We start from the raw sequence: 9,874 nt of genomic DNA, 5'->3' as shown, positions 1-9,874 counted from the left end.
GCTGCGAGCCATCCTCAGGCCACAGCTCCTTGTCGTTGTACTTGGACGTGTCCCAAATGGTCTCATACATTAACTGCGGCACGCGCACGGGGTGCGACTCGGGACAGGGGCCACCGCTCTCGAAGGTGCCCAGCTCCGGGTATGACATGTGGCTCATGTGGTCCGGACTGTCGAGGTTCTTGCCGTCCCAGCAGGTCGGGAAGCGCACGTTGGCCATGATGCCCGCGGGGCACGGCTCCTTGGGGAAGTCCATCGACTCCGGGAAGCGCGTCCCCGGGTTCTGGAGGCACGTGTACGTGATCTGCCGGAACCGGTTCGCCTGCTCCTTGCTGCGGTACGACGCCTCGCCCACCAGCATGCGGAAGCCCGTCTTGAAGGCTGTGACTTTGGATGTCTGCTCGTAGTTGGCCAGCCCGTCCTGCATGTAGTAGACTGTCATCCCGCCCGTCTGGCCCTCGAACCCGACGTTGGGGATCTGTGGCACTCGTTGGTATGTGCCGTTTCGCGCCTTGAAGAAGAGCACCGCCGTCCAGTAGTTCGAGAAGTCTTCGCTGAACTGGCAGGTGGTGCATGTGGCTTTTTCTGCGATGTCGCCGCTCTCTGGGTCCATGGTCACGTTGAAGGCATCCTGATCCGATGGGTTAGTCTGATCAAGGTTTTACTTGGGGGTGAGATTGATTTATCGACTTACGCCGCCGATGATCTGGTGGAGATGTGGCGAGGGGTTGGAGCCAGGGTTGACCAGAGGATCGAGACGCTCGACGACGAGCTGCGAACACCCGAAGCGGAGCAAAGCTGACGCCGGCGCGACGAGCGCCAGCGCGGCCAGCGAGTTCATATGCATATTGGCGTTTTTGGAGAGTACTCCTTTTCGATCTTCTTTTCTCTTCTTTTCAATCAAGGTTGTGTCAGTGTGTTGCTTCTTCTCTACTTAGCGGACCTCGCTAGACTGGTAGGGTATCTGATAACGACGGCGAAGACAATATCGGATATCTCTGGTGATGGGAAACGCGGGCTTATATGCACTCCTTGCTGCCAGCATGCGTTGTTAATTACTCTTCGCCGGCTGCGATCCGGCCGCCTCCCATGAGCCGCCTTGAAGTTACACGTGGGTGGGGGGGGCGGGAATAATCATAATCTATTCCTTTAATCGCCATGCCTCGAGTGTGGACCTTGACCCGGATCAGTTTGTCTGAAGGAATACTGTGTGGCGTTGAGGTGGTCGTCGTACAGTTCTGAGCACCGGACCTAATCTGATGGGAATTGCCGACCCTTATTGGGGTTTCTATGCAATCTATTTACTTTACCATCGTTACATCTCCCGAGCTTCCCGCCGAGCGAAACCCCGCTCGCAGTCGGAGGCTACTTGTTCTCAGATGATCCGGTGGTGATGATTGGTTCTGAAGGCCCGGCTGGGCCAATATACACTGCTATTTTCCCGGTTCGGCGGCGTTGATTGTCATCGCCATGCGCCGGCTTGGGGGTCAACGCTTCTAGAAGGCCGATCGTGGTTCTTCTCAGATCCGCATTTCAGCCTGTTCGTCTCTCCCCTGCAAAAATGGCTGGGAAGCTGCATGGAAGCTGCAGAAGCTTCTTTGGCATATTGTGGAAGTTGATCGCGGTTGATCTACACATCTACACTTACACAAATTCCTCCGCGGGGCCTAACGTCGTGATGTAAGTTTGTGACAATATAATTTAGTTCAATATGAACTGCAGCGTTACCTCAAAGTTATCAAAGTAAAAGACAGCCAGGTGCTGGGAGGGGTCCCTGGCACCACCCACGATTCATGGGGACCCTTGAGAACGTCCTTGTGGGTTTTGAGACTCGGGCGTCGGATCGACAAGTCTACGCTACTGATGATCGGTACATGTATCTACCTGGGAGTGCCAATTATTTGGGTTTCATGCAAATAGAGCCCTTGCAGTATCGTGTGTGGTGACCCTGGAAGACGGGGATCGATTCCATGACCTTTAACTTGAATCCTTCCTTGTTACTGAGAGCAACAAACAGGCCCAGCACTTCCTTGGCCTGCCATTTGCGGCCAGAATTTTCACTCTTCTGTATACATTGTGATGCAAAGCCCATCCATTTATGATTCATTACTATGCCAACACATATGCTGGAGCAGATACGTTCCCCTACTCCGCATCCAGAGGCGCCTTGGGCGGCGTGTTGTTGACCTGTACTCCTCCACGCTTCTTCTCGTGGCTGTCCGGCATGGGTAGAGCCCATCCGCCCTCGCCTTCCGGCGTGGCCAGCCACAGCCTCAGCAAGTGACGTCGTGGTGCTGGAGGAGCAAAGTCTGTATGTCTGTCAGCACGATCCATAAACAACACCCAAAACCGAAACAAAGTACTCACCCTTATACGCGGTCCTTGCATGCAACAAATGCGCGTTGCTCACAAACTGCACATCCCCCACCTCCAGCACCATATGCAGCGCCTCACGCTGGCACACCTGCTCGAGCACCTCCAACGCCCTCTTCTGCTCCTCACTCAGCGGCGGCACCACCCCCTTCTCCTCAAACCTCTTCAAACTCCTCACATAATACGGATCCCACTTACAATACACCCTCCCCTTCCCGCCATTCTCCAAATACACCACCGGCTGCCTAATCCACTCCTGCTCCCCCTCACTCACCTCCCCCTTCCGATCAAAATACCACACCGGCCTCGTCAACAACTCCGCCACCTCAGGAAACTCCGCCTGCAGCACATTCCACACCCGATGCACACTGACCACATCACTCTCCCCCCCCTCCTGCGCGCGATGCACGCACAGCAACCCCACCAAATCCGCATCATCGGCATGGAAAAACTGCCGCGCCGCCGTGCGGTAGATGCGCACCGCGTGGATCTGCTCCGGGTCGTCGCCGACGTCTTTCACGTGGCCGAGCACGTGGCCGCGGCCGTTTTGCGAGACCGGGTAGCCGAGGTGGGTGCCCAGCCCGAGGTAGGCGACGGCCGTTTTGTGCGGGCCCCAGGCTTGGGCGGGGAAGTTCTTGAGGAGGGTGAAGCCTTGGCCGTTGAGCAGGGTGTCGCGGAGGGTGGTGAGGGTGCGGGATAGGGTGGGAAGAGGGAAGGTGGACTTGGAGATGCCTTCGAGGGGGTGTCCTGAGGCGAGGAAGGTGTCGGCGGCGAGGGAGAGTTCGGCGATGTCGGTGGAGGTGAGGGGGTGGATCCAGCGGGAGGGGTTGGCGGTGAGGTCGGAGGCTTGCCAGACGGTGGGGCCGGTGATGTGTTTGGGGAAGGCGGAGTAGGGTTTTAGGAGACCGTAGAGGGGGGGGTGTTGGCCGGAGGTGCGGATGCCGTCGGGGAAGATGTGGCGCGGGGCGTCATCGTTGCGCTTGGGGACAGTTTGGGGGAGGTTGGGCTGGGCCTCGTCGGTGAGGAGGCCGGGTGCCATTTTTCTTTGTTGGTTCTGGTTTGCGAGGATAGGTACCAAGGGGGGTTGAGTGTGTCGGGAGCTGTGTGAATAAGAGGCTAGGACAAATCGGACTGGGAGATAGAATAGGTCGCCAGTAATTTCCTTTATGGCGAGATACCTAATCAAACCAGGGCGGATGAACAACAAAGTGCGGTCACTTCAACAGGAGGCAAATGCAGGTATAAGTACTACCCCGGATCCGAACACGGCACCGTCGGTCGTCGCCGGGCGGAGGATGGCGTGATTCCTAGATGGATCCATCAATGAGTAAGACGGGGATCCTGCTACGTTTTTAGCGGCTTGGTTACTGTGAGGAGCGTTGAACAGAGCGTTGTGTCATTGCGATATCAAATTAGGGGATGGCGTGCTTATTGCCTGCCATGTTGTGAAAGCATCGCCCCGCAATTTCCACCTCGATCCTACAGAGGCTAGAACCGGTGTGGTAGAAAGTAGGTGGTCCTTGGAATCGGGTATCTTTGTCCGGAGGGGTTGAGTGTGATGTGTTATGTAATAGTGCACCGTTTGATGTTGGAGTGCATTGTGGTGACCTCGGTCCGTAACACGGCTCCACGGCCCGCCGGCGGGCGGATGTATGTACAGGACAGCCCATTCTCTCTTGACATATTTTTTATTTATTTCTCTTATCACGCTAGGTACTAAGTACATGCGGTCCCTCAGCGATTAACTCGGTAGGAAAAACCATGCCTAAGCTGGATGAAAACCTCCGCACCTCCGCTGCGGCCTTGCCGCTACCCCGTGGATCCATCTCCTCGAAAGGGCTCACCCACCTTCCGAGGTCAAAGTAACGAAATAGATAAAATGAGTCGTAACCTCTGTTCCATCGATGCCCTTCTGCTACTCCGCTTCGGCCCCGCCGCGGGCCTCTTCGTTGTTCTCATTTTCCAGCTCTACCGCCAGCCGGAACTCGTTCAGCCTCCCCAGCCCAAGCACCCACCCCACCACTATGGCAGCCTTCTCCACGTCATCTAGCCACTCCAGTAGCTCTGCGCCGTCGTCTGGCCAGGGATGAGGTTTATCTGCGGCTCCGTTGCATTCGAGTACGAGGTGTTCGAATGTCTCGCGCGCCATACCGCAGCGGCATACCGGCGTTACTACCTCGGGGACCCTCCTAGTAAAGAGGAACCCTCGAAGCCCAATCTTCCCGGTCCTCGCTTGCACTAGGAGAGTACTCTTCGCCTTCGATAGCTCCCAGCTGGGTCCCTCGACCGGTGTCGGTTCATGATAGAGGCGTCGAACCGCGCGGTCGCATCGGCCGGTTCGAGGGCCCGCCCCGGGTTCCTAGCGACCACCCTAGCTACCTCACTCTCCCATCTTCCAATCCACTCCCTTCTCATTGCCTCCTCCATCCACCTCTCGAGCTGTTTCTTGTGGTTTGGTACTGGGCCGGTTGAACATGGCTCTAGCTCCTCCTTTTCCGGCCTCGACTCGAGGGGGGCCCACTCCTGTGCCCACCTCTTCTTCCATTCTCCTGAGCCTTTTTCCGCTGGTGCCGTTGCTATATCGTCTATCTCCCGCCGAGGTCCTTCCCCTCCCCCTTCTGCGCCTCCGCCGCAGGATCGCAGCGATTGTGGCAGGGGTCTGGCGGATTAGCCTCGCCTCCTCTGATATCCTAACCCGATCCTCGAAGGCAAGGAGCCTCCTGTTGAGGTACAGGTCGATGGGTGGGCAATAGGTTTCTGTCTCCAAGCTCCGTATTGGGGTAGCCTTGTAGGCCCCAGCGACCACCCTGAGGCACTCCGATTGGATCTTTGCGAGTTCCTTTGCGGCCCCGGGGGGGGGGGGGGCCTACCTCCGTAGGGGTGTGGAAGGCTGAGGCTCCATACGCGATCGCACTGCGGATCACTTTCGAGTAGATCTCTCCTCGCCCTCGCGAAGGTACACCCCCACGTCTTTGCGGCGAGCCTTGTTAGGGCACAGGTCTGGGTCTTCATCTTCTTCCTCACCGCCGCGAGGTGTGCGCGGTACCTCAGCTTCCTATCGAGCCAAACCCCAAGGAATCTAGCATCCTCAACTGGTTTCAGCTCTACCCCCCCGATCGTTAGGGTCTTCTCGATAGGGGCCCCTTGCTCTCGAAAAGTGGATTAGTTCGCTCTTCGCTGGCTCGAATTCCATACTCCCTCTCTGCTGCCTCAACCTGCACAGTGGTCCCCAGGCCTCCGCTAGGATGGCCGCAGGTACCCTCTCGTCGTCTCCGCTACGGCCAGGATATTTGTGTCGTCTGCGAACCCTACCACGATTTCCCCCCTTACTACCTCGAGCCTCTTGTAGAGTGTTGAGATAAACAGAAGGAAGAGGATTGGGGAGAGGGGGGACCCCTGCGGGACCCCTGCGGCCACCTCGTACCTTTCGGACATCGTCCCATCGAACCAGAGTTTTGCCGACCTCCCAGCGGTGAACGAATCGACCCATCTAAGGGTCCACAGCGGGACCCCCAGTTCTCTAAGGGTCCTTGTGAGCCATCCGTGGTGTACCCTATCGAAGGCCCCTTTGAGGTCTAGTTGAAGGAGAGATGCGTTCGCCTTATGCCGCCAGGTCTCGTGTACGGCATCCGTGACCACCCTGATCGCGAATTCCGTGGAGCGGCCGCTGCGGTTCCCCATCTGCCCCTCGGGGAGCCATCCCTGCTTCTCCGCTTCCCGGGAGAGGCGTTCTGCGATTACCATTTCGACGATCTCTCTTGACATAAAAAACCCTCCAAATTAGGAAATAGTCTAGAGGGGTTAAAAAGCGCCAAGATACTGTCGTGGGAGAAGTCGACGGCGAGGGAATCGAGGGTTGTGGGGATGCCTGCCATTTGGAATGTTCAACATGGTACCTACCTGTAGGTACCAATCACCACATCGGGGGTAAGTGGCAGGAGAAGCGTAGCCTTGCTGGAGTGGTCTTGAATGAGGGGTTCTCATTTATAAACCTATCTTTACTGCCTCTGCTTCAATCTTTTCCTCTATGTCTCTGTGCCTAGCCCAGAGCAGGTCTCGTCGCACTCTATCCTCTTCTTCGTCATGCCATGTTTCCGAGAGCTCTATCAGATCCCAGGTCATGACCATCTCCATGGCCTCTCTCCAGTCCTCAAATTCCTTGTAGTCGCGAGCAAAGTCGCTGTCTGGAAGCCACGGGTCGACCAAAATAAGCTCAATTCCCTGGTCCAGGTCGCAAAAGAAGTTGCTCTTAAAGGTCCGACAAGGCCCATGCGCATAACAGAGGTTAATCACGTCACGGCTCTGGTCAAACCACGTTCGCACAGAATCAGAAAACCACTGGTGAGCAATCCAGTCAAGGGGCGCTCGAGCCCCAAAATGTTGCGCGAAATGTGCCAAGTGGATGCCGATGTCAGCAGGACCGTAAATTGAGCTTTCTTCGATTTCCCTCGCCGTAGAAAGACGCAGGGCTTGGGTTGACAAATCTTCCGAGTCGACTTGAAGTCCGCGATCCATCAGAGTCTTCAAGGAGACTTTGTGCAGCACATAGCCCTAGGGTATACCCCACTCGAAGACGAATTCGTAATGAAAGTGTTCTGGTTTCAGGCCGATGGATCGAGCCAATTCTCGTCCAGAATGGAGTCGGACGGGGGGTGTCTGTCCTTCGGCCGGAGCCTCGATGAAGACCACCCAGATATCTGCGGGTGATTCGCCGTCGACATAGTGTTTCTGAAATGCACGGTGGACCGTATCCACGAGACGGTTGCTGACCGACGCGAGAGCTGTGGGTATTCGGTTTTCCCGGCTGGCATGCTTTCGAAACTCGGCGAGTAGCTCGGCCTTTGAGAGCGGGGGTCCCGTTGGGCCTCGGCTTGAGTTAAGCTGGCTGGCGTTGCTTTCGGAGTACACTCGAGTGTAGATGGTGCGGTTAACCATGGTGTTTGTAAATCAGGTAGATAAATGTCAAGTGTAGCTGGGATAGTCGAAGCCCAATGAAGGATGGATGGATGGATGTTATTTCGCCGGAGGCAGCCCAATGAAGCCCTAATGAGGGATCGGTAAGCTGCTGTGGGTGGTCACATGTTCGGCGGCATTGAACCAGTAAATAGCCCCTTATATTCATAGACATCCCGCAGACAATATCATGAACAGTATCGTAATACAAACAAGAGTGAAACCTAAGCTTGTCTCCAAAAATGCACAAGTATCCAGTCGTGAGATACTTTACGGGAGCAGCCTCTTCAGCGGATGCGCTTCCGTGTTGAAGACATATTCGTCCAAGCTGATCAAATCGGGTTCGCTAAACATCAAGTAGAAATACTTGAGCGTCTCGCCCAGCCAAAAGCTCTCCATCGAATCTGTCTGACTGGGCTTCCCGTCAGTGACGGTAATATCGTCAAGGGCCGAGTTGGCCAGCGGGGTCTTGGTGTTCTCCTCGATGGCTTCGAACATGTTCCACGCCGACTCGAGCAGGTTCTTGCGGCCGGTCACACGATAGAGTATGAAGACGCTCTCGATAGCTTCGGGTCGCAGGAGGTACCGGGAATCACCAATGGAAACAAAGCCCTTCGGGATCCGCTTGTGGGCAATGATTTCATCACCATGCTTTGGATCCATGTCGCCATCGAGACCGGCCTTGGTCAGCACTGCCCGCCGCCACTTATCCTCATCCCAGGGGCAGCGTTCGGCTGACTCGCAAGGCAGCATATCGAACCACTCGGGCATGATGCCCAGCGGCATGGCCTGGTAGGCCCAGATACAGCCGTCGGTCAACTTCTCCCCCTTCTCCACGTGCGTTTGGTTGTTGATCAGTTTTCCGCCGAGAGCGAACATACCCCCGGCAAAGCACACGAGGTGCTGTCCCTCGGGCCGTAGCTCGCGGGCAAATTTGTCTTTGTCGGCGCGGGACCTCACCAAACCGGAGACGAGCACATCCTTTTCGTCTGGCAGCATCGGCCGGAACAGGTTGTGCTGGATGGCGGTATCCATCGACTGCTCGTACATCTCCCGGTACATGGGCAGCAGACCACCGGCGAGCGCATACGTTTTGGGCAGGTATTCGTACAGCGAATCGGCCATGGCCCCGAGGGTATAGTCGTGGTACTTGGTAAAGTCGCCCTTGCGGGCGTCACCCACCACCGGCCACATGCCTGGGAGGCGCGTGGTTTGCTGCTGCGCTTGGAGGAGCTCGATGATGCGCTGCACAGCATCGTACCACTTGGGGTCACCCGTTAAAATCGACAGGCGGATGAATTCGAGGGAGAAGGAACCAATCTCGGCGAGAAGGACGTGATCATGGGCGACCTGGACTTGGCCCCAGCCCGCTGCCCACGCGTTCCACCTCGTCATGGGCATCCGGTTGGGGGTATCGAAGGCAACGTAGAGCAGCTCGCCGACTTCCCTTGGCTTTGGTAAGTAGGCGCTTGTCGTCCGCTGAGGTCGTAGCGGCGAGGAAGCCGCCCAGGTAGCGGATGTTGGTCTCGAAGACGTTGATGTCGTGTTTGGGGACCTTGTTGAAGTTGATTTTTGATGCCGCAGCAACGGCGTGCTCGAACTCTTCTTTCAGCCCCATAATCCACAGCGTGTCGAGGCTGTCCACCAAGGTAGCCCCCCATCCGCCAAAGGGGTTGTGTCTGCCCCCGCTGACAGGTGTTAATTCGTCGCTCATCCACGCAAGCTTGCGATACGATTTCCAGCATCGTTGGAAGGAGGCCAGGACGGCGTCTCGGCGCTTGAGACGCACGTCACGGTCCGAGTCGGACTCCGGGCTAAAATCGTTCTGCACTTTGGGCAGTGCTAGCGGTTGCCCGGTTGGGAGGGCTCGCATATCCTTAACCCGATACTTGGGTTTCATCTTGGCCCATTTTGACTTTATTTTGGGGGCGATGCCAGCACCGGTGTTCCCGGAATTCGTCAACAACCTCAAGTCATTGGCATTGAGACGCTGGAAGGTATAGAGGGAAAAGAGAACAACGGCAGCGAGGACGAATGCCCATGTTTTCCGTCGTCCTAGCGTCGGCATCTTGAAGGGCGATGTGTGTCGAAGCGGATGGCACGAACTACAGCCTCCGGTGCGACCGTTGCGGCTGTTGAGAGATGCATGATGCAGCCTTGGGTTCGGGTTTCAGCTTTGAAAGTGCCGGCTGTGCCGTGTTTCTGTGGTGGCGGGTTGAAGATTACGGCTCGTGTAAAGCGGGGCGCGGGTTGGCGGTTGGGAGAAAGGTCTGTAACGAAATATTGAAAAACAGTGAACTTTTGTGTAAGATTACGCCAATTTCTCCCTCCCTTCATTTTCTTGGCCCAAGGTGCTGACTCGGAGATTTGGGTTAGTTACACTTTTTTACTTCTCACTTTCCACGACGATTGTGTAAGGCCCTGAATGTAAAATCCCCAGGGTATGAAATAGTGCACTGAGCGATAACCGGCTGTAACCTTCAGTCTTCAACCCGTACCAACACGGCTGACAGCTCGGCATTGTCCCAAAACAGGTTAGTATTCGATGGCA

General features: G+C 56.2%; 4 protein-coding genes across 4 annotated transcripts in view; all 4 read right to left on the bottom strand.

The window, feature by feature from the left end:
• CHGG_07467 (uncharacterized protein) overlaps window positions 1–844 on the bottom strand; it is a gene marked incomplete at both ends in the record, with an annotated part of 1,930 nt that extends 1,086 nt beyond the window's left edge. The window contains 2 exons of the mRNA XM_001225122.1: window positions 89–646; window positions 743–844. Of these exons, the coding sequence (XP_001225123.1) occupies window positions 89–646; window positions 743–844 (660 nt within the window). The remainder of the gene's footprint in view (window positions 1–88; window positions 647–742) is intronic.
• Window positions 845–2,142: 1,298 nt separating this feature from the next.
• On the bottom strand, window positions 2,143–3,409 carry CHGG_07466 (uncharacterized protein; the record flags this gene model as incomplete). The annotated part of the gene is made up of 2 exons (XM_001225121.1): window positions 2,143–2,306; window positions 2,365–3,409. 2 exons carry the CDS (start codon window positions 3,407–3,409, stop codon window positions 2,143–2,145), a joined length of 1,209 nt encoding a protein of 402 aa, XP_001225122.1.
• Window positions 3,410–4,285: 876 nt separating this feature from the next.
• On the bottom strand, window positions 4,286–6,114 carry CHGG_07465 (uncharacterized protein; the record flags this gene model as incomplete). The annotated part of the gene is made up of 3 exons (XM_001225120.1): window positions 4,286–4,729; window positions 4,904–5,090; window positions 5,795–6,114. 3 exons carry the CDS (start codon window positions 6,112–6,114, stop codon window positions 4,286–4,288), a joined length of 951 nt encoding a protein of 316 aa, XP_001225121.1.
• A 1,479-nt stretch (window positions 6,115–7,593) lies between these two features.
• Window positions 7,594–9,391, bottom strand: CHGG_07464 (uncharacterized protein; the record flags this gene model as incomplete). The annotated part of the gene is made up of 2 exons (XM_001225119.1): window positions 7,594–8,693; window positions 8,749–9,391. 2 exons carry the CDS (start codon window positions 9,389–9,391, stop codon window positions 7,594–7,596), a joined length of 1,743 nt encoding a protein of 580 aa, XP_001225120.1.
• Between the last annotated feature and the right edge of the window lie 483 nt (window positions 9,392–9,874).

This window comes from Chaetomium globosum, genomic scaffold (genome assembly GCF_000143365.1).
Source record: "Chaetomium globosum CBS 148.51 scaffold_5 genomic scaffold, whole genome shotgun sequence".
NCBI classification, from domain to species: Eukaryota; Fungi; Ascomycota; class Sordariomycetes; order Sordariales; family Chaetomiaceae; genus Chaetomium; species Chaetomium globosum.
This window is presented reverse-complemented; position numbering and strand designations above follow the sequence as displayed.